Source organism: Gouania willdenowi, chromosome 2, assembly GCF_900634775.1.
Source record: "Gouania willdenowi chromosome 2, fGouWil2.1, whole genome shotgun sequence".
Lineage (NCBI taxonomy): Eukaryota > Metazoa > Chordata > Actinopteri > Blenniiformes > Gobiesocidae > Gouania > Gouania willdenowi.
The window spans coordinates 625,766-650,177 of record NC_041045.1 but is presented as its reverse complement, the minus strand read 5'-3'; the positions used below and the strand labels follow the sequence as shown (position 1 = coordinate 650,177).

Below are 24,412 nucleotides of genomic sequence, written 5' to 3'. Positions count from 1 at the left end.
AGTTGTGTTTAAGTTTGGTTACCCTTGACTACGGTTTTGATTATGTACTATTATTGGCTGCTGGTTATTACACGCCCCCTACTAACATCTCAGACTATGTAAACTTGTAACCGTTGGTGTTTTGTTTTACCTGTTAACGTTGATCATATGTGCTATTTGTTAACTCGTTGCTATAAGTGGTTCTGTATCCATCATAGTAACAGCTTATTCTGCTTATAAAGCTTGTATTGTTAATTAATATACATAGTGAATACTTCATTTAACTTTTATACAACATTTAGAAACAAACCACTTTTAAAGAACATGTGTGATTTGTTTAAGTTGCTTTTGACCAGACTCACAGCAATATTTGGGAAATTTGTGATATTTATTTTCTCGTAAAAATATGTCAGCGTTGAATCTAAATCTAAATGTTAAATAGTAAATGTAAATCTAAATGTTGAATCTAAATGGTGAATCTAAACCTAAATGTTAAATCTAAATCTGAATGGTAAATATAAATCTAGATGGTATATCTAAATCTAAATGTTTAATCTAAATCTAAATGTTGAATTTAAATGTTAAATCTAAATGCTAAATCTAAATCTAAATGTTGAATTTAAATGTTAAATCTGAATGGTAAATCTGAATGGTAAATCTAAATCTAGATGGTATATCTAAATCTAAATGTTTAATCTAAATGTGAAATCTAAATCTAAATGTTGAATTTAAATGTTAAATCTAAATGCTAAATCTAAATCTAAATGTTGAATTTAAATGTTAAATCTAAATGGTAAATCTGTATGGTAAATCTAAATGTTAAATCTAAATGGTAACTGTAAATGGTAAATCTAGATCTAAATGTTTATGTAAATGGTAAATCTAAATGTTAAATCTAAATGCTAAATGTAAATATTTCATGTAAATCAAAAATCTAAATGTAAATGGTAAATCTAAAAAATTAATGTAAATGGTAAATTTAAATCTAAATGTTAAATCTAAATGCTAAATCTAAATGTTAAATGTAACTGTAAATCTAAATCTAAATGTTAAATACACAAATTCCCCGGAAGCACCAACATAAAAGCTTATTCCGGTGAATTTGTATGTCAGTTAAATATTTAGATTCACTTGTGACATTTAGATTTAACATTTAGATTTAGATTTAACTTATACATTTAGATTTAACTTTTACATTTAGATTCAACATTTAGTTAGATTTAACATTTATCATTTAGATTTAAATGTAACATTCATATTTAACTTTTATATTATCATTTAGATTTAGATTTAACATTTACATTTCACATTGACATTTTATTAAGTATTGCTGTAAATTTGGTCAAAAGTAACACAAAAAATTCCCATGTGTTTTTTTTAAACGTGGTTTCTTGCTAAATGTAGCAAAAAAGCTGGTGTTTATTTTAGAGTTAAACTAGTGAGGAAAGGACTGGCGCCCTGTCCAGGGTGTACCCCCGCCCAGCGCCCTATGAGAGCCGGAGATTGGCACCGGCAGACCCGGGAATAAGTGGGTCTGAAAATGGATGGATAGTGAGGAAAGCTTACGGCTGTTTAACTTGTTCACAGTGGTATGAACGAGTTGATCAGCTGTTGACTGTGTGATTGATTAGTTATCAGTAACTACACACGTCAGTGTTGCTGGTTAAGTACTAGTAATATATGGTTAAATATACTGTATATACAGTAAAGCTGACTGGTGAATTATGTTCAATTATAAAGTATAGATTAGCCTCTTCATTCAATTTATAATCTTGTTTAATTAGTAATCTTGTGATCTATTAACTTAATTAAGTTAATGAATTAACATCCTCCCTGACAAATAAGCACATTGAATAATTATAATAAACAAATGTGATTAAATAACAAGTTACATTAGTAAAATTAAGAGCACTTTAGCTGTTAGTTTTTACCACATGTTTTCTACTTGTTTTTACCCCGTGGATTATCAAAATAAAAGCAAACTCAGCAAATTGCTTCTTTGTTTGATCGTCAGGAAAGCTTTAAAAATGATTTCTGTCAAATATATGATGTATCATTAAAAATAAAAGCATATTAAAAAAGAGGAAGTTCTCGTTCTGATTTGTTATTAATGATCTGGTTTCAAACAATGGATTCTCTCCAAAACATTAGTGATATGCTATATATAATATGATCTGTATAAGATACAGTATATTTTAAAAAAGCAAGGCAATATGTGTTCAGCACATTAAATAAAACATCATCATGATCATTTTATGCTTAATCAAATTAGAAAAAGTCATGAAATATGAAACAACTTTTTTTGAAAGATAAACATTGTTTGGGGTCAAATGGATGTTTTAAATAAGTGGAATGAAACAGTATTTAGTGCTTCCTGTATTTTCAGTTCATGTTCTAATCAAGATCATTTTGTGTGTTTTTGTTGCTGTTTTAGTGTTTTGATATGATTTAAATTATTATATTTTACTGTGTGTGCGTTTTTGGTTGTTTCTTGTGCAGTTTTGGATGCTTTTTATTTTGTATTTTATAGTGATCTTGTGTGTCTTTGTTGTCATTGTGTGTATTGTTGGTAATGGTAAATATTTTTATTCACTTTAGCAGATAAAGTAGGCGGAGTCATATGGGGCCACCAAGAAATGTGGAATTTTAACAGAATAAAAAAACACAATAATATTGGGCTGTATACCAGTGTGATTATCAATAGTGTGTTGCAGATTTTTTCTTTTTTAATTTAACTCAACCCCATATTTTCAAAGAAATTAATGTTTAAAATAATAATCATTGAAAAATGTGCAAACAAAGCAGCCTTTTTTCATAAATATCTATATTTTCTTTAATAAGTTAACCTCTCTAACCTTGTTCAAAGTTTTATTTTACTTAGTTTGTGATCATCGTTTGTAATAGTAAGTACTTTTATTATTGTTTGTGTCACATTACATATTATTGATCAAGGTTCGCTTCGATTTCAAATGCGGGCTTTTATTTTGAAATCTGTTTGGCCATGCTTTCCCCCTCCGTCGCCGATTGGTCCAAGCGGATCGTCATCATTCTTTTTGAACCAATCGTTACTCATTTTGCCATTAGTGTCGGCGTTGCAGCCAATCAGAAGTGCAGAAGGGGCGGGACTTTTGGCTGTGCTTCCCGAGCATCGGCTACGGATGCTAATGCTAGCTGTTTGATGTTGAGGTGAGCGCTTCGTCTGTTGTTTGTGTTTATTTCGGCTGTTGTTGTTATTTACGTGCTGTGTGCACGTGGCTGCGTGTGTTTACGTGTTTAAATAAAGCTCAAGCGGCGAGCTAATGCGTTAGCTGCTAGCTAGCACCTGCTTTTAGCAGCATTATCTGAACCTGAATCTGGTCATGAATGAAACAAATTAAAATAAAATGATTTAGATAGAGAGTTCTTGTTTTAAACGTTTGAATAAATATAAATGTGCGTTTAAAGTTCAAAATATTTAAGTGAAATTTAATAAATATATCTGCTTTATTTGTCCAACATGTAAACAATGGAAGAATATTAATAAAATATAATCATATGAGTCGTGTTTCTTTGTTAAAACAGAAAAGATCAATTCATAAATATTGAAATTAAGTTAATAATTCGTTTTCAAGTTGTTCTTTAGTTTAGTTTTACAAAAAAACACGAGGCTTTTAAATTAATCTCAGTTTTTCAGGTAAATTATAATTTTATGCTGTGTATTTAGCCTGAAAAATAAATATTTATTAATAATTTCAAATAATTGCTTTGTGTTGATTTATTCCAATAATTTTTTAATTTAAAAAAAGAAAAAAAAAACTCTGATCAGGTTTTTATTTCTAAAAGCAAGCTAAAAACTAATAAAATAATTTGTTAAATATACATTTCTCTTCATATAAATTATAGATTAAAAAAAAAAAAAACTTATACATTGCTATTGTTAGCTTGATTAAAAAAAACAAAAAAAAAAAGACAATTTTCTTAAAATTAATTCTCTTTATTTTGATCTTTTGTTACTTTCTGTCAATAAAACAATCTTTAAAGTATATATATGTAATATTTAAACTTTCTGCATATTGCGTCGCCTGTTTATATTCTGTAAATGTTTTAATTCTGTGTGTGTGTGTGTGTGTGTGTGTGTGTGTGTGTAGGTTCTGACTCAGCATGGCTCACATCACCATCAATCAGTATCTGCAGCAGGTAAAAGTGTCATGAATGCATTTATAATTCTCACTATTTTCATATTTTTTTACCACTCCAACTGTGCAGTCATGAATATTATTTAACCTTTGACCTCTCAGCTCGTGGAGTCTGTGGAAAATCGTGATGGTTTGTTTTGTTCTGAGCTGCTGTCGTTCAAACATCCACATGTTGCAAATCCACGGCTACAGGTCAGTGTGTGTGTGTGTGTGTGTGTGTGTGTGTGTGTGTGTGTGTGTGTGTGTGTGTTGATGTGTGTGTGCGTTAATATTGTGTGTTACTGTGTATGTGTGTGTGTTTCAGCTGCAGAGTCCAGAGGAAAAGTGTCAGCAGGTTCTGGAGCCTCCGTACGATGAGATGGTTGCAGCTCACCTCAGGTAAAAGTGAACCTTTGAGATCATTTGATTCAAAACAAGAGAACGTGCAAACAGGGGCGTGCACGGAAGTTGTGCATGTGCTCCAAAAATACACCATACACACATTTGTGCATCTAAGATTTGGGTAGAAAAATAAAGTTTAGATAGAAGTGGACTCCTGATGGTTGGGTCTGTATGTGTCCAGCACGGTTGGGGTCAATTACATTTATGTCTTCAATTATTCATGTTTAATTACACCTCAATTATGATTACATTTACCAGCATTTTTTCCAATTACAATTATTTTCCCCCTGAAATTCAATTATAATTATGTTCTCAAATACTAAAGTTCAAATTTAATTAATCACAATTTCTGGGCCTGAAATAAATAAATAAATGAAACATTTGTATGCCTTATGATAGCCTTATCTCAGAAAAGAATTTACAATTTTTTAAATTTTTTTTGCCTTGCTTCTGAAATTCGAAGTCCGAAGTTTTTCACATTTTTTGTGATTTAAATGTGTTTATGATATTTAACTTGTTTTTAGTTCTTATGATTGCTTTATCTCAGAAAAAAAATCCATAATTTTTCCATTTTTATGCCTTACTATATATAGCCTTATCTAAAAAAATTGATTTTTTTTCCCATTTTCATGCCTTGGTTTTTGTGGCAGTTTTTACAGAATTTCCATGAAAATTATAAATACAAAGTCAATTTTCTGAATTCAGCTACAGAAATAATTATGATTACAACAGCAGCAGATTTTTTCAAATACAATTACAGTTATAATTACATTGTAATTTTATTTAATTATCAATTACGCAATTACAATTATGATCGACTCACACCCTTGTATCCAGTGAGAAGGGGAAAGGGGAGGAGCTACAGACGTACAGCTGTTCCATGTGCTGAGTACAGAGAGAGAGAGAGACATTCTTTCTAATGTCACGTTATGCACACTGGATAAATGATTAAACACATATATAAATATAATATAAACATGCTTTAAATGTGTGTGTGTTACAGGTGTACGTATGCTGTGGCCAATCACGACTTCGTTGAGGCGTACAAGTTTCAGACGCTCGTCGTCCAATATCCTTTAACAACTAACGCTGCTCAAGATTTGACATTTCTGTCTTTTGTTTTCCTCTGCGATCATCTGTTTATCAGGTTCTATTCTGTTCCATATTGTAATAAATGTGTCATTTAGTTTTCACGAACTGAATTCTGTCATTTTCGTCCGTTTTCTGTGAGAACAGAAAACTGGAGCCCCTAATAGTGAAGTCGGACAAATCCAATGTGTGTTTTTCTAGTGTTATTTTATTTGATTTTTTTTAATACTTAAGTACACTGCATTTTATTTTTATTTTTGATAAAACAAAACAGAAGAAACAAAGAAAACAATGAGAGGAACTAACACAGGCTTATCTTCAGAGAGAGAACAACACAAAGGGTGTTTCCTGTGGAATATTTAAAAACACGACGTTATTAACATATCACACCAATCAGATGGTAGCTTTTGTTTTTATCAATGTTTAGATACAAGCTTGTTTTTGTTTTGTGTTGCAGATTCATTGTACTTTTTACGTTATTTAAACGTATACAATGTCCTTAGTTGTTTGTGTGTGTGTTTTTTTGTTTATCACTTTTTCTATATAAATATACAGTATATTAAGGCTGCAACAACGAATCGATAAAATCGACTATTTAAAAGCCTTGGCAACAAATTTTATTTTCGATTCGTTGCATCGTGGGATTTATGGCACTGACCGTGACGCAGAGACGTTTGACTTACCTGCAGAGCTTTGTGTGTGCGCACAAGTGTTTGTGTGTGTGTGTGCACCAGCAGCGTTTCTGTGTGCGTGCACGAGTGTTTGTGTGTGCGCACACCAGCAGCGTTTCTGTGTGCGTGCACGAGTGTTTGTGTGTGCGCACACCAGCAGCGTTTCTGTGTGCGTGCACGAGTGTTTGTGTGGTTGTGTGTGTGCACAAGTGTTTGTGTGGTTGTGTGTGTGCACGAGTGTTTGTGTGTGTGTGTGCGTGCACGAGTGTTTGTGTGCGCGCACACACCAGGAGCGTTTCTGTGTGCGTGCACGAGTGTTTGTGTGTGTGCACCACAAGTGTTTGTGTGCGGGCACACAACTGATTGTGTGGTTGTGTGTGTGCACGAGTGTTTGTGTGTGTGCGCATGAGTATTTGAGAGACACTTTTATTTCACTTTAATCAGCTTAAGCAGGGTTTAAATATGCTTTATTGATGAACTGTGTTTTAAAAAAAAAATCTGATTAATTGATTAATCTATTAATTTAATGATTGATTAATTGATTATGAAAATAATCGTTAGTTGCAGCTCTAATATATATATATATATATATATACATATTTTTGAAGTGGCCGATGGCACACTATGGCAGCCACCATCATGTGTGGAGTGAGAGAATAATGCACATCAGTGTAAAGTACGGTGGCTGGGAAGTGTCAGGTGAATGCATTTAAAGAAATGAACACAAATGCAAACAGGTCACAACACGAATGTAAAATGGCCACAACGGAAGTGTTTCCGACGGACCGGTATTACAGACGGACAGGTATTATGATATGATAGCCTGATATGAAAAATATAAGAGTATCCTAATCAACTTTCACTTACTTTCATACGCGTTTCGATGTCTTCTTCTTGTTCTTCTCTGTTCTGGTGGGTTAAAAACATCTGCCAGAAACGTGTCCGTCTGGCTGACACTTCCCAGCCACCGTAGTAAAGTGCTTTGAGTGTCTATGATAAAATGCTTTCATAAAAAATCCAATGCATTATAATTATTATTATTATTATTATTATTAGTCTGTAGTTTGAATCCTTGACCTGCTGACGTCGTTTCTTCGAGCTTTTCAGTCACACAAAGAGGAAAACTGGTGAGTCTCTGTTTGCTATGTTTACAGTAAAAACTGGACAATAATTTAACTGTGTGTGTGTGTGTGTGTGTGTGTGTTTTTAGGGCGTTGCCTATCATGTTTGCGGTTACGCTGGATCTTCGGATATTTGCCAACAACGTGAGAACACAAATAGGACCACACACAGTTTGTCTCAAGAGCATGGAGGATGGAATTGTGTGTTGTTGTTGTGTGTGTGTGTGTGTGTAGGCGGAGCAGCAGCAGATGAAAAAGGGCAAAGGTCACCCTGGAGAAATGCTAGAAAAAGCTGCAGAACAACTGATGAGCTGCTTCAGAGTCTGTGCCAGTGACAAGTCAGTGACTCCTCCCTCTTTGTATATCTCCTCCCCCTCTCTTTTTGACTCCACCCCTCTCTCTGACAGTCGTGCAGGTATCGAGGACTCCAAAAAATGGGGGATGATGTTTTTGAGCAACCAGCTGTTTAAAATCTACTTCAAGGTGAGACCCAGGGTTGGAATCAATTATAATTGTAATCGCGTAATTGATAATTAATAACAAATTATGGCGTAATTTTAATTTTAGAAGTCTGTTGCTGTCGTAATTGTAATTAAATTGTAATTGAGTTCAGATAATTCACTTTGTAACTGGAATTGCCATGAAAATTCTATAAAAAATTGTCATTTAACACTAAATTGTTGAACCATGTTGCAGTTCTATATGTTACAGTTCTACACATATGTAATAATATTTATTATAATATGTTTCATATCAAGCTTTTACACATTTACCATTTAAAATATATAAATTTAGGGTCATACTGACACAAAAAGGCTCAGACGCCCTCACCATAAATATTAAAACCTATATATTTTCATTGATTATGAATCCTAACAAGGTAATCAATAGATAGGAAATAAATTAGATGATAGATATTAGTCTTTAGTGTATTTAAAGCTGAATTAGGACCTGTTAGCATTAGAGATGCTAACAGAAAGCTAACACCAGAGGAAGGTTCACTTTTACTAGGTTAAATTATTTCAGGCTCAGTAATTGAGATTAATTGTAATTTAACTTTAGTAATTGAGAATGTAATTGTAATTGAATTTCTGGGGATAAAAAATATTTTTAATTTAATTGTAATTGGAAAAAATTCTGGTCAGTGTATTCGTAATTAAATTGTAATTGAACATGGATAACTGAAAATGTAATTGTGACTTTGTGCGTGCGTGTGTGTGCGTGTGTGTGTGTGCGTGTGCGTGTGCGTGTGCGCGTGTGTGTGTGTGTGCGTGTGTGTGTGTAGATCAATAAGCTCCATCTGTGTAAACCTTTGATCCGAGCCATCGACAGCTCCAACCTGAAGAACGACTACAGTCCAGCTCAGAAGGTCACCTACAAGTACTACGTGGGACGAAAGGCCATGTTTGACGGCGACTTCAAGCCAGGTGTGTCTAATTACCATTAGTACGGCTTTGATGCTGGAGGTGGTGACCTCTGACCTCTGACCTTTGTGTCCTCAGCGGAGGAGTTCCTGTCCTTCTCTTTCCATCACTGTCATCGATCCAGTCAGAAGAACAAGAGGATGATTCTCATCTACCTGCTGCCTGTCAAGATGCTACTGGTCCGACACCCCAACCCGTTCACACCAGTTTGAACCACTTTAGAACACACCATATTAAACCAGTTCAAACCAGTTTCACACCAGTTTGAAACTTTCAAACACGTTTACACCAGTTTAAAACTGTCTCCTGCCCAAACAAGTTGGCAGTTTCACTCCAGTTTAAACCAGTTTCACACCAGTGTAAAGCAGTTTCACACCAGTTTAAAACTCAATCTCACACCTAATTTAACAAGTTAAAAGTTTCACACCAGTTTAAACTAGTTTCACAAAATTTTAAAATGTTCAAACAAGTGTACACCAGTTTAAAACTCTCACACCTAATTAAACAAGTTGGGAGTTTCACTCCAGTTTAAACCAGTTTCACACCAGTTTAAACCAGTTTCACACCAGTTTAAAACTTTCAAACACGTTTACACCAGTTTAAAACTGTCTCCTGCCCAAACAAGTTGGGAGTTTCACATCAGTTTCACATCAGTTTAAACCAGTTTCACACCAGTTTAAAACTTTCAAACAAGTTTACATCAGTTTAAACCAATTTCATCTGAGGTTAAAATGGTTTCACACCAATTTAAATTTGTTTCACACAAGGTTAAACCAGTTTTACACCAGTTTAAAACTGTCTCGCACCCAACAAGTTCGAACTCCCACTCCAGTTTTACACCATTTTGAAACTTTCAAACACGTTTACACCAGTTTAAACTACTTTCACATCAGTTTAAAACAATTTAATCCAAGGTGTACACCAGTTTAAAACAGTCTCACATCAAATTACACAAGTTTAGAGTTTTATGCCAATTTAAACTAGTTTCATATCAGTTTAAAACCATTTCACCCTTGGTTAAAATTGATTGACACCAGTTTAAAACATGTTCACACCCATTTAGACCAGTTAAGAGTTCGACTCCTGTTCAAACCAGTTTCCCATTCATGGTCTACTAGTTTCTGAGATTGCAGCAGAATTTACAGGAGGTTTATACTGGTTTATATTGGTTCAAACTGGTTTAGACCACCTCAGACTGTGTTTTTACTGGTTTAAACTGGTTTAAACTGCCATTTCTGTGTTTCAGGGTCACATGCCGACTCCTCAGCTCCTCAGAAAGTACGACCTTCTCCAGTTTGCCGACGTCACCAAGGCTGTGAGGTAAGCAGGGGGCTGGGCCTTATTGAAGCTGTCGTCCTGGCAACAAGAAGTCCGATGTTCTGATTGGTGTGTGTGTCAGTGAGGGAAACCTGCTGCTGCTGAATGAATCTCTGTCCAAACACGAGTCGTTCTTCATCCGTTGTGGGATTTTCCTGATTCTGGAGAAGTTGAAGATCATCACCTACAGAAACCTCTTCAAGAGAGTGTGAGTGTGCACGATTAACAGGGTTAAGCCCCGCCCTGCAGGCCTCTGATTGGGTGTTTTTTTTCTGCAGGTACCTGCTGCTGAGGACCCATCAGCTGCCTCTGGATGCTTTCCTGGTGTCTCTGAGGATGATGAAGGTGGAGGACGTGGATGTGGACGAGGTTCAGTGTATTCTGGCTAATCTCATCTACATGGTGAGGCTGAGGCACTATTGTTATCCGTTTTTTCTTCCGTTGGTCGTTGGCCGTTAAGCTATGAAACGTTTAGAAAGTTCCTGAGATTTATGCTTGTACTTTATCATTTGTAACTTTTAAGCTTTTTGAGCTATTATGTCGATTTTTCAGCTCTAATCCCACTGTTAAAGTGGGATTAGAGCTTTTATAGTGGGATTAGAGGAGCTGCTCCACTTTTTACCTTCAAATCTTTGCAAACAACTTAGAAACCATTCAACCTTTAACATGTTCAAATCATACGTTCAACCTGTTTCAACCATATTGCTAATATTAAGCTATCACTAGGTTAATGTTTAGCTAATGCTAGGTTAAAACTATTACTAGGCTAATGTTAATGCTAGGCTAATGCTGGTTTAGTGCTAATGGTATGTTATTTCTAACGTCATTGCTATTGTTAGGCTAATGCTAGGTTAACGCTATAGCTATGCAAATGCTAGTGAAGTGAAATTCAGAAAACTAAAAAAACACAAAACACAACATTGACAATTAAAAACCAAACAGAAAAAAGGATAAAAAACAAAATAAATTGGAATTCACTCAAAACATACATTTCTAATTCTTTCTTCTAAACAGCAGGATTTCAACCTTTTAAATAGTAAACGACCTGCTGTAAAATAGGCCGACCGGATGGAGACGCGTTTCACGCACGCGTTGAAAGGATCTGAAACTATCAGAAATGATTGGGCACTGACAGCTAGGTTAGTGCTAATGCTAAATCTAGCTAATGCTATGTTAATTTTATGCTAATGTTAATGCTAGCTATTTGCCAATCTTAATGCTTCTGGTAATGCTAGTTAATGCTAGCTAATGGTAATGCTAATGCTAGCTAATGTTAAAGCTAGCTATGCTATGTTAATATGTTGCTTGTGTTAATGCTAATCTTAATGCTACTGGTAATGCTAGTTAATGCTAACACTAATGTTAATGCTAATACTGGCTAATGGTGATGCAGTGCGACGCAGGCCAGCGCCTGCATCCTCACTTGCATTTTCTTCATGTGTGGATGTAGCGATTATTCGTAAGGCAGTTAAAAATCGATTCACAGGTATCACGGTTCACATCGATTCTCTGAAAATTGAATTGCAGTACTTTTTTTAAACAAAAAATATATTTATCCTTCTCGTCTAAAAGTGTAGGCAGCGGGCGGAATCTGCTACTACTTTCTTTCTGGCCGCCATCTACTCTTGAACATGTTCATAAATGATTCCTTACCCCTTTAGCACCGAAAGAATATCTGTAATATTTTGTGAATATCTGTAAAAGTCACGTTTTTCTATTAGCTCTGTCTGCTAGCATAGCATCTCTTCTTCACCGCAATAATATCTGCATGCCAACCGACCACTGGGTTACCAGCGCCCTCTGCTGGTCCAAACAAATATCTGACGTAAATACAGTACAATGACTGTTTTTTTTTTTTTTTTTAAAGTCCAATTGTTAAGGCACAAAATACATTTTCAGTTGCACTTTTATAAAGAAAAATAACTATTATGTAGTTTTGCATTGTTTACTATAGAAACAGAATTTTAATTAATAGGCTTCTTCTTCATTTGTATTATTCCTTTATTTATTTCATTCAGGATTTATTTTTAGTTAAATTGCATTGTTTTGAATAGTTTATCAAGGGATTCTTTTGACAATTAAATATAAAAGGAAAATAGTACAGTATTTTCTAGTATTTGTCTACATTCCCATTTTGTAAAATAAATTGTGAGAGAATCGTATCGTGAACCCAGTATCGTGAATCGAATTCTATCGGGAGTTGAGTGAATTGTTACATCCCTATCTTCATGTAATGCAAATATTCTAGTTTGTTATGATTTTACTAAATTCACTCTCAGATTAAACTATAAACACAAGTTATCAAATGTCCTAAAGTAAAGATTAACTCTCAGATACTTAAGATGGAGCTAACTTTGAGTAAAGAATAGTTTTAAACTCTTTCAGCGTGGTGAGGAGTATTTATTAAGAATGACTGTTTGATTTTCAGGGTCACATCAAAGGTTACATCTCCCACCAACACCAGAAGCTTGTGGTCAGTAAACAGAACCCTTTCCCTCCTCTGTCCTCTATTTGCTAGACCACATTACCCACAATCCTCTGCTCTGCTTCACCTGGAGGAACTGAAATAAACAAAGCGCTGATTTATAAGAAGTTTCTCACTGATTATTGACATAAAATGTTCACCTGTGTTCATGTATACTGCTAAATTCCTACCATCCTCTCAGCTTCTTTGGGATATATTTATTTTACTTATTTTCATTATATTTATATACTGTGTATATATATATATATATATATATATCTTCAAACATCTACAACCACTGTTTACAAAATAGCACTTTTACACTGACTGTCAACATCAAGGAGTAAATAGAACTCTTTTATTGGTCAAGAGCTGGGATGAGGTCACTTACATTTTTCAGTTACAATTACATTTTCAATTACCCATGTTCACTTACATTTCTATTACTATTGCAGTGACCAGCATTTTTTCCAATTACAATTAAATTCCAATTTATTTTTTTATCCTCCGGAAGTCAATTACAGTTATGTCCTCACTTACTAAAGTTCAATTACAATTAATCTCAATTACTGAGCCTAAAATAAATAACCCTCTAAGATACACAAAATAAGTGAAAAACAACCAAAAAGAGAAAAGACAACAACAGAAAAATAACTCTGAGTAAAAAAACCAAAACATTGGTTAAACAGGTATTATAATTATTCATTCACAGTAATTTGTGTAACTGTAGCAACAAGACTATCACCATGGAAACCAACCAGACGTGATGAAAACAATCAAGCATTTTCTCTGACATTCTACAACTAAATATCAATCTATTGTCCAACAAACCAGCATGAGTTTAAAACAAATGTTTTTATTAACATTTATTACATAAGAAAGTCAATCTAATATGATCTATGAACTAACAATTGTCTTTTTTTATTGTATTCATTTTTTAGCTTTTTTCAAACCTACCAATTATTTTGAGCAAATAAATTACAATTTATACATTAAACGATGAAAACAAAGGTCATTAGTTATTGACGTTGTGTCGTTATTAATGTCTATACCTTTGTTAGAGATGTGTGAAGAATAGATCTGTTCATGTCAATAAGCTAAAGGTACCAAATCCTCCATAAAGGCTCATTAACATGCTTCTGTTTCACTGGAAAGGTGAGAAACCATCTCCTCCACATCTTTGTGGTCTGTTTCAGATTGCCTCCATGGCGTCTTTTAAGGTGAAAGATCAGGAGTTTTAAAGATAAATGTTTTTGTTCCACGTATTGCAGAGCGTAAACGTGGGTCAAAGGGTAAGTTATCCTGAGTTTGATCGTACTCAGGAATTTACCAATATCAGATGATGATTATTGTCGTGCGTGTGCGATGGTTGAGGCACTTGGTGGAAGTCGTCCGTAGTCGGAGGTGTTTGGTAGACGAAGGTTAGAGCCGGTTGTTGATTGGTTAGCGGCTCTCGGGGAGCTCCCTCACCTGCCCTCCCATGCTGCTTTCAGACGCCTTGAGCCTGGGCTCGATCCAGCTCAGGTACCGGGACAGTTTGGTGAACACCAGCCTGTCTGAGTTGGTGGAGATCCACAGCCCGGTGAGGAACGCCGTGTCTCTCTCCACCGTAACCACCGGCGTTCCCGGCAGCAGTTGGTGCTGAACAGAGGGGCTGCTGGTGGTAGTTGTTGGGTGTTTCTGAACCTCCGAGTTGTTGTTGGAACTTTCTGTGGAGGGAGATGTCCCATTTTGGACCAGCATCTTTGAACCAGAACTTTCCGGGACTTGTTGGTGGTTGTGGCTCTGGTTCTGCTTTAGGCTCAAATTAGCCTCCTTTAGTCTGTTGGTTTCCTGTGAACTCCACCGGGTCATGTTTTGATTCTTTGAACTTGTTTTGGGTCCATCTGTTGGATCACTTTGGTTCCTCTGACGTCCTCGTCCTTCTGAACCAAACGTTTCTCCTGCTGGTTCTCTCTGACTTAAGGCTTTGTTTGGACTCCTGAAACCTCTGTTCTGCTTCCTCATGCAGAACATTTTGTTGGTGAGCGCGTGTGAGATGTTTGCCTGTCGACGGCACTCATCCAGACTCAGGTAAACTGGCGACGCGTCCACTTCAGGTTCAGGTTCTTGTTGGTTTCCCATCAGAACGCCGCTCCTCCCAGGATGCATCAGTATATTCTCACAGAAGTCTTTCCGAGGCAGGCAGAGGTGGACGACAGTGGAGCTGAAACGTAACGGAGCGGTCAGCTCCAGAAGAGCCAGATCGTTGTCATGGTTACCAGGATGGAAACGGCTATGAAGATACAAAGCTTGGACTGGAACCCCCAGTGTTCTGTTACCTAGGTGACGTTGTAAACAAACATTTTGTAGGTGAGACACAAAGTGCAACAATTTAGAATAACATTTTATTTGTTGCCCAGCACTACTACTATTAACTATTTCTACTATTACTACTGCTACTATTACTATTACTTCTATTACTACTACTACTATTGCTATTACTACTACTACTATTACAACTATTACGACTGCTACTATTACTATTACTACTATTGCTACTACTACTATTAACTATTACTACTATTACTACTACTATTAACTATTTCTACTATTACTACTGCTACTATTACTATTACTTCTATTACTACTACTACTATTGCTATTACTACTACTACTATTACAACTATTACGACTGCTACTATTACTATTACTACTATTGCTACTACTACTATTAACTATTACTACTATTACTACTACTATTAACTATTTCTACTATTACTACTGCTACTATTACTATTACTTCTATTACTACTACTACTATTGCTATTACTACTACTACTATTACAACTATTACGACTGCTACTATTACTATTACTACTATTGCTACTACTACTATTAACTATTACTACTATTACTACTACTATTAACTATTTCTACTATTACTACTACTATTAACTATTTCTACTATTACTACTGCTACTATTACTATTACTACTACTACTATTACTATTACTACTATTACTACTACTACTATTAACTATTACTACTATTACTATTACTACTATTAACTATTACTACTGCTACTATTACTATTACTACTATTACTACTATTAACTATTACTACTATTACTACTACTACTATTAACTATTGCTACTATTACTACTACTACTATTAACTATTACTACTATTACTACTACTACTATTAACTATTACTACTGCTACTATTACTATTACTACTTATACTATTACTACTGCTACTATTAACTATTACTACTATTAACTATTTCTACTATTATTACTACTATTAACTATTGCTACTATTACTACTACTACTATTAACTATTACTACTATTACTACTACTACTAACTATTGCTACTATTACTACTACTACTAACTATTGCTACTATTACTACTACTACTATTAACTATTACTACTATTACTACTACTATTACTACTACTATTAACTATTACTACTATTAACTATTACTACTATTGCTACTACTATTACTACTACTACTACTACTCCTATTACTACTACTATTACTACTACTATTAACTATTACTACTATTACTACTACTATTAACTATGACTACTATTGCTACTACTATTACTACTACTATTAACCATTGCTACTATTACTACTACTATTAACTATTACTACTACTATTACTACTACTATTAACTATTAGTACTATTGCTACTACTATTACTACTACTATTACTACTACTACTACTATTGCTACTACTATTACTACTACTATTAACTATTACTACTACTATTACTACTACTACTATTGCTACTACTATTACTACTACTATTACTACTACTACTATTAACTATTACTACTGCTACTATTACTATTACTACTGCTACTATTAACTATTACTACTATTAACTATTACTACTACTATTTGCACCATCTCCAGAATTGAATAACACCAGAGCTTGTGTGAATTTGGTGAAACGTAGGTTCTGAATGTACGAATGTTTGATAAATGAGGATCTTTGTCTGTAAAATTAAACAAAGCAAAAACTAAAACCCCTGAATCTGAGAAATAAAACCCTTCTGTACCAACGATCACAGAGAATTCAGAAGGTCGAGGGTCGGCCGAGTCGTTCAAGAGGCATCGAGCGGCCGTAAGAATGGATCGCTGCCCGACGACGACCCCGCTGCACACTTTGACCTTCCTGTGCAGCAGCGCCACCTGTTGGACAAACACAACAGGTTCACCTCATGGTTGGGGATCCTCTGCATTGATGGAGAGAAACGTACCTGCCACGGGCAGTTACCATGGCGACAGGTTGACACGTCGGTGTGACGTCCACATGGAAACTCCACTGAGGACAGAACATGGTTTGTGATGGTGTTGGTGTTAAACTGTTGGTCTCATTTTGGTGTGTTTTCACTTATTTTCATGTATTTTATGACTCCAGCTAGTGCTGTACGACAGGGTTGGGCTCAAACAATTACATTTTTATCCTCAGTCAATTACAATTACAAAATTTCAATTACAAATAATTGTTATTATAAGCCATTTATTAACAATACTTAAACGTAGAGAAGAAAAGGTACAATCTTGAAATATGGTTTTAACAAACACACACAAAAAAATACAATTAAAATAAATAATATAAATTGTTTTCACTTAAGTTAAATCCTAGTGAATCTTAAAACAAGCCATTGGTGGTTACATTTCAAAGTAAAATAAATGAACATAAATATTAAAGTGTAAACATCTAACAGCTTCAGAGATTGACAGCCTACAACATGAAAAACGTGAAAGCTATTAATTATTTTCATCATAGATAATTCATTTTAGTCAGTGTACTGTATTTACATTATTTATTGGTTACTTTTGCTTTTACTTGCTGCCATCTCAATGCTAGTGCCATGGTGTAGAGTCTAGAGCTGCAACTAAACACTATTTAAATAGTCGACTAGTCATTGATTAATGAAACGATGAATGGACTAATCGTAATTATTTGCTCTATGTTGTTACAATACATAAATAAAATAATTCCCAACTGAAGGTGTAAACACGTTCTTTACAAACACAAATTAGATTTTTTAAATTATAATTACAATTGACCCCAACCCTGCTCCATGATTTTGGTTCAATTCTCCATCTTCAACCATCGTTTTTGTCATAAATCTGACCTTGAGGCCGACAGCTCCGCCCATCGCTCTGTAGTTTGAAGCCGGGCAGGCAGGAGCAGGTGAAGGAGTAATCAGAGGCGGAGCATAGCTGATGACACGCTGTGGGGCCGTCGGTCGGACACACGACCAGCTCTGAAACCAAACAACAAAAGCTGGTGATGTCACCGTCCCACGTCACCGCCCCTTTTTTTAAATGAGGGTGTGGCTTAACCTGGCACCGTAAACAATGGGGCGGTAGCTGGGTCAGCAAGCGTTTTCTTTACGCCACCCAGTTCACAGGTGAGTCCGTAAAAGGGGGCGGAGCATGAGCAGGTGAACCCGCCCACTGCGTCTGTGCAGTTTCCACCATTAAGACACGGGCGAGACAGGCACTCATCACCATCTGTATGATAAGAGGATAAATCAGCATATACTGTACACACGGTGGGAACACTACTCATACTCAACCGTCCCATGATGCATTGCGAGCAAAATGTAAAATGGTTCCTGTGACCAGCTTCAAGCTAAAAGTCAAACATCCCCTTTTCAAAATAAAAGCATCTCTTCTTGTCTTCCATTAGTTTTTAACCCTTTTGTATATAGGGCTCTTATTTTGAAGTTGTCAGCAGCACAAAGGAGGGTCTGCAAGTTTGTTTTTTCAATTCTTTAAAACTTTTTCAACCCATTTGCCATATTGCTAATGTTCAGTTAATGCTAGGTTAATATGCTAATGCGAGGCTAAAGCTAACACTATGCAAATGCTGATGCTAGGCAAATGCTAACACTAGGTTAATGTGAATGCTGAGCTAATGCTATTGCTAGCTAATGCTAAGCTAATTCAGTGCGACACAGGCCACCTGCATCCTCACTTGCATTTTCTTAAGGAAATGCAAATATTCTGGTTTATCATCACTTTTACTTGTGTTTATTTTGCATTTTCCAAACGACCTCAGGTTGTTTCAGGTTTTTAACGCTGTAGGTTTGAAATGCATGTTGGGAAACTATACGTCAGTGGGAAACGCTCAGCATCCTAATCATACTGTGGCTGCGTATGTGTTCAGGATCAAACTCACCGTAATAAATAGTCCAGAACGCGATCTAAGCAGAAGAGAGACGTACACACGTTAAAATAAAACACTTATTTCGGTGCTTTGCGTTTCTTTCTCTCACCGTATTCTCCGTGTCCTCAAAGTATTCCCGAGCCTCCTCGTAGTTGCAACGTTCCTCGTAACATTCTCTCTCCAGGTTCCCCTGAAGGATCTCCTCCACCAGGAACTTATTTGCCCGTTTGGAACGCAACAAGCCGCTGTTAGCGTTAGCGCTGGTTAGCGTCATCGGAGAGCGGAACGCAGCTTTAGAATAAGTCGACACATGGTTGGATTATTGTTTGATATAATGTTTCATTTTGTCATAGATAAACTGAAGGATTATTTCACATCTTTATCTCTTTCCTGTTGTTGAATATATGTCTTATTTTACAAGAACTGTAAAATAATAATTTATAATTATTATTATTTAATTATGTATATTTTTCTTTCTCTCTCTTTTGTTCATGTTTATTTTTTATTTGTAATATTTCTTGAGCCTCTAGAACACATGTAATTTAAGTAAGGTACCCTGAGTAGTGCCATCGCGTACCCCTAGGGAAACACGTACCCCCTTTTGAGAAACCCTGCTTTGAAGTGTAAAAACCAGTAATGTCAGTAATTAATGGACTTCTTACCTTCAGCGTGACTGGAAAACAAACCGCCCAGAAGGCAGAGCGAGAGCAGAGACGCTGACATGAGGCCGGCCGCCATGACACTGAAACACACACACACACACACACACATCAGTCAGGTGTGTGTGTGTGTGTGTGTGTGTGTGTGTGACTCCATCAGCTGCTGAACGTCTGGTCCTTTTGGACTTTTGTCTCAGATGTTTTTTCTCTGTTTGCTTTGAGTAAATCGATCGATCGTTTTCACTGAAACCACTCATTTTAAAACAACACCAGTCACACACGCTCTGATCAGGTGAAAGTAATAGATTACAAGTACTCACGTTACTGTATTTCAGTTGCTTTTATGGGTACTTGTACTTTTTTGAGGATATTTTTAAATCAGTAATTAGTGAGGATGCAGGAGGCATTATTAATGCTAATGCTAGGCTACTGCTAATGCTAGGTTAATGTTTTTGCTATGCTAATGCAATGCTATGCTTTGCTAATGTTCCAATAATGCTATGCTAATGCTAGCTAAAGCTAATGTTGACCACCTGCGTCCTTACTTGCATTTTCTTCAGTAAACGTAAATATAAAATATATAATATTTGTACTTAAGTACGTTTTAAAAGAAGAAATTTGTTACATTTCTACAAACAACCGTTACTGAATAAATAATTACTTATCGAGTTGTTATTGAACATGGGCAGGATTGGAATCACTTACATTTTTCAGTTTCAATTACCCTTGTTCAATTACAATTACAGTAAACAGAAAATTTTCAATTACAATTAAATGAAATTTATATTTTTATCCTCAGAAAGACAATGGTGTTTTGATTTATGTTAGCATCTCTAATGCTAACGGGTCCTAAATCAGCTGTAAAATACACTAAAAACTAATATCTATCATCTGATTTATTTCATATCTATTGATTACCTTGTTAGGATTCATAATCAATGATAATACAGGTTTTAATATTTATGGTGTGGACGTCTGAGCCTTTATTGTGTCAGTATATCTATAGATTTATATATATTTAAATGTTAAAATGTGTGAAAGCTTGATATGAAACATATTAACTACATGCAGTATGTATAGAACTGTACATATAGAACAGTAACATGGTTCAACAGTTTAGTGTTAAATTACAATTGACAGTTTTTATAGAATGTTCATGGTAAGATACTTTAATTCCTCCTCAGATCAGTCTGTTGATCAAAGTGATTGATCTGTGGTTTGCTGACTCGTCTAAAGTTCAAACTTTACGGTAAACACACCACGCTGAGCAAACACGCACTGCTACGTCATTGTTGTTTATTTTATTCTCTCGTGTCAGACAAAATCTGATTTAAACATTTGTGGTCGTATACGAGTTAATGTTGTTTTCAAATGGTGACGCTACAGAAAAAAGCAGACATTTATCAGAGGAATAACGACGAGTTTCTGATTAAAGTGTTGATTATATTCTCATTACAAACTAAACACAGCAAACGCTCGTACCAGCCTTCATTTGCTTATTAACATAATACTGATCTTTAAATTACACACAAAAACCTTTTCTTTTCTAGTAAGAATTGATGCAGATTCCACATCAAAAGATGTGGCATTATCTTCAAAGCCAACCTACTCACATCAAAGGACACATACTGATGTCATGACAACACTCCTGATTAGTAAAGTTTATCACAGAGTTTCCATTGTTGAAATTACATGAGATATTGAATAAATTCAAATATTGTTATCTTTTTTTTTTTAATATAAATTTTAATGTAACAACACAAAAAAGACCTAGCCAAACTAGAGCTCATTTCATCTTTCTCTTCCCCACGTTATTTCAAATAGTTCTGTAATAGTGCAGCGTTGTAGGAACTGATTGTGTTTTGGTTTGATAGACATTATTGTAAACATCGTTCACCAGAGTGCCAGATTTATTTTGAGATGAAGCGGCTAAAACACGTAAACAGGCTTTAATTATAAACAGGAAAACACCAAATCTGGCAACCCCAGTCATAGATTAATGGTGGCAAACAGACTCTCCACCTTGGATTCTTTGTGATTAATTAAAGAATGTTAGTGATGGTAAAAATGTGAAGTTTTTGTGAAACTATGTCCTCAACTTTCCAAACTTTATTTGATAACGTGAACAAGCAAACCTTAAAACAGCCGTTCAGTCCTACAGTAAATATTCTCACAAACTGCAGGAGAAACTTGGTCTTTTTTGATTTATTTCTTCTTTTAAACTTTCAAAGCATCTTTTAACTGTTTAGGGTTGTTCTGTGGGTCCTCGTGTTGTGTTGCACTTCTAGTTAACCAGCGGCTGTGTGTGTGTGTGTGTGTGTGTGTGTGTGTGTGTGTGTGTTTCTTTTTTAGAACAGAACTATGAAGATGGTGTAGGTTGAAGTTTATTAACAAGTACATATTCACCAACAAGACAATGAATAAACATTGTTACAAGAAAGTTTGTTTTCATTCATTGGTTTTATTGTTTTTCCATCAATACCTTGTGGTTTTATTTAGTAGAAAAAGGTGGTTTTGGGGTTTAGTTACTATTTATTTAGTTACTCTTTAAGCCCCGCCCCCTGCTCAGGCTCCACCTCCTCTTCTGTTTCCACAGGTCCAACCTTTTATGATGCAGGTTCTTTGAATTTCTTCCCAGTCTTTAAACGAAACCTCTCTTTCAGCTTTTTTGACAAGCTTTTCTTCTTCTTCTTCTTCTGAGAGATCAGTTCTTGGAGCTTGTCCTTCATCTCACGCAGCTTCTCCACTTGTCGTTGTTCTTCCACCTCCCACTCCTCACTTACTTCTGCCAGGAGTTCTACTTTCTCCATGATGTTCTTCAGCTCCTCTCGTTGCTCCTGCAGCCTCAGCTCTCTCTGATCCATCTCCGCTAGCTTCACGCGTGTCTGCAGAAGGCGCTGCTGCAGCTGCTCCTGGTTGTTCTGGTTGTCTTGCTGAAAGCGATGGATGATCTCCTTCAGGATTTTTTGCCGCTGTTTATTTTGATGAAGGTGATGCTCCCTCCATTCTATGTCCTGCTGCTCCTCCTCCTGCTTTAGCTGTGTTTCCTGCAGGAAGAGGGAAATCTCCTGCTGTTGGAGTTTCTCCTGCTGCAGATGTTCTTGTTTCTCAATCAGCTCCTGCGGGAGCTCCTGATGTTCCTGCTTGTTCTTTAGCTTCAGCTCCAACTGCTGTAGTTGCTTTTGTTTTAGTTCTATTTTCTGCTCGTCCTCCTGCAGCGAGACAAAGAACTGGTACAGATGGACCTCCTCCTGCTGCAGTTCTTCCTCTCTCTTCCTCTGCTCTTCTTCAACATGCTGCTGCCACTCCACCATCTTCTCCAGAATCCCACTGTTCAGCTCCAGTCTCTCCTGCTTCCTCGCCAATACCACCTTCTTTAGCTGATCCAACCCTAACTCAGAATCAGGTTCTTTACGCTTAAAGAAATTTATAATTCTCGTCAGAGCCATTTTGAAGGTGTATCTTTCTGAGAACTTCCAACAAACGTGTAGAAACTGTGACAACTATGATCTTTGTGTGAATGTGGTTCTACTTCTTCTGTGCAAACTTGAAAGGCGTACAAACTTGAAAGGCGTACAAACTTGAAAGGCGTACAAACTTGAAAGGCGTACAAACTTGAAAGGCGTACAAACTTGAAAGGCAAAATCAGAAAAAGAACCAGCCCTGCCACATGACAACCTGGAGGCTCCGCCCACAAATGGAACTCTTTGGAGGCAGCCTAGCAACCATTGTGTCAAAGATGCACTTTGTGTTTTAAGGTTAACGGGTTGAAGAACAGTCATGTGGAGACAGGACCATCTATAAGGGGGAATAAAGGAGAGATTTTTGGGGTGCATCCATAAAGTCAGTAAAATGATGGTCCATTGTTCTATGAATCTGTGATAACCACATTTATTTATTCATCTGAATAATATCCACTGTTATCCAGGAACATTTATTATTATTATAGTCATCTTAAAGATGGAAATCCATAGAACCATAGAAATGAGTTAAAAGTTTCAATTTAGAGTGGATAAAAACAGACAGAAAAGTTGTAAAAAGGGTTGAAAGTGTTAATATTAGATTAAAAGTGGCAGAAAAAAGTTTAAATTGGCCAATAATGGGAATGAAAAATGGTGAATGTGGTTAAATTGGCAAAAATAATCATGAAATATGGTGAAAAGAGGTTAAAAGTGACAATAGCCACGGTTACATAATGTTTTTTTTAAATGTGGAATTAGTTTTTCCAAATGAAATCATTGAGAATCAAAGAGTTCTGCTTCGTGTTTACATGGTAATAGTAATTCTGAATTGAGGTTTAGATATTTGGCTTAATTTAATTCCTCTTTCAGTCTGGGCGTCGGGAAGGAGAACGAGACGTTTCACGTCTATCGAGAAAAACACACAACAAACCTTTTATTATCGCCGTAACACACACGAGAACTGTTTTCACTTTTATTTTGATTCTAGTTTAGAAGCAGCAGCTCGACAATAACACACGATTATCATCACTGGTGAATAAAAGCCAGTAAAACAACAGCTACAATTCTAAACTTGTTGATATCACAGCCTGTGAATGCAGTACAGCGTCACATTTACTCCACCTCTGGGTCCTAGTGCCAGTCGTCCAGTGAAGCCTGTTCCATTTATCGCGTTTACCGAGGTCTGTGTGTGTTTAATAAGTCTGTGTGAAAATCTGCATATTTATGCTTCCATCATCCACTCTTTTCATTATATCCATGTTTTCTGAGGCTCTTATAAATAAATGGTCTTGGCTCTAGTCTGGACGGCCATTTTGGATTATGTCATCATTGCAGTAAACGACCCAAATGAACATAAAGCAGAATTAAGCAAGTTAAGTGTTTACAAGAAAAAGGAATGATCTAATTCAGAATTAAAATCTGAATAAACCAGGCACTTAATTCAGATTTAAGTTTAATTAGCATTAGGAATGAAGTATTTACATAG

The 24,412-nt window shown here is 35.7% G+C and overlaps 2 protein-coding genes across 2 annotated transcripts; one reads left to right on the top strand and one right to left on the bottom strand.

The window, feature by feature from the left end:
• The first annotated feature begins 3,076 nt into the window (after nt 1-3,076).
• On the top strand, nt 3,077-12,749 carry pcid2 (PCI domain containing 2). The gene is made up of 15 exons (XM_028467191.1): nt 3,077-3,165; nt 4,107-4,155; nt 4,257-4,346; nt 4,459-4,532; nt 5,539-5,604; nt 7,381-7,422; nt 7,506-7,560; nt 7,651-7,754; nt 7,824-7,899; nt 8,702-8,843; nt 8,919-9,019; nt 10,087-10,160; nt 10,240-10,365; nt 10,436-10,559; nt 12,586-12,749. The coding sequence occupies exons 2-15, from the start codon at nt 4,120-4,122 to the stop codon at nt 12,673-12,675; spliced, it is 1,200 nt and encodes a 399-aa protein (XP_028322992.1). The 5' UTR covers nt 3,077-3,165; nt 4,107-4,119; the 3' UTR covers nt 12,676-12,749.
• A 1,315-nt stretch (nt 12,750-14,064) lies between these two features.
• On the bottom strand, nt 14,065-19,544 carry LOC114478946 (vitamin K-dependent protein Z-like). The gene is made up of 8 exons (XM_028472318.1): nt 19,469-19,544; nt 18,916-19,097; nt 18,819-18,843; nt 17,978-18,148; nt 17,767-17,898; nt 16,882-16,946; nt 16,681-16,813; nt 14,065-14,942 (listed from the first exon to the last, which is right to left on the bottom strand). The coding sequence occupies exons 1-8, from the start codon at nt 19,542-19,544 to the stop codon at nt 14,065-14,067; spliced, it is 1,662 nt and encodes a 553-aa protein (XP_028328119.1).
• Nucleotides 19,545-24,412: the final 4,868 nt, after the last annotated feature.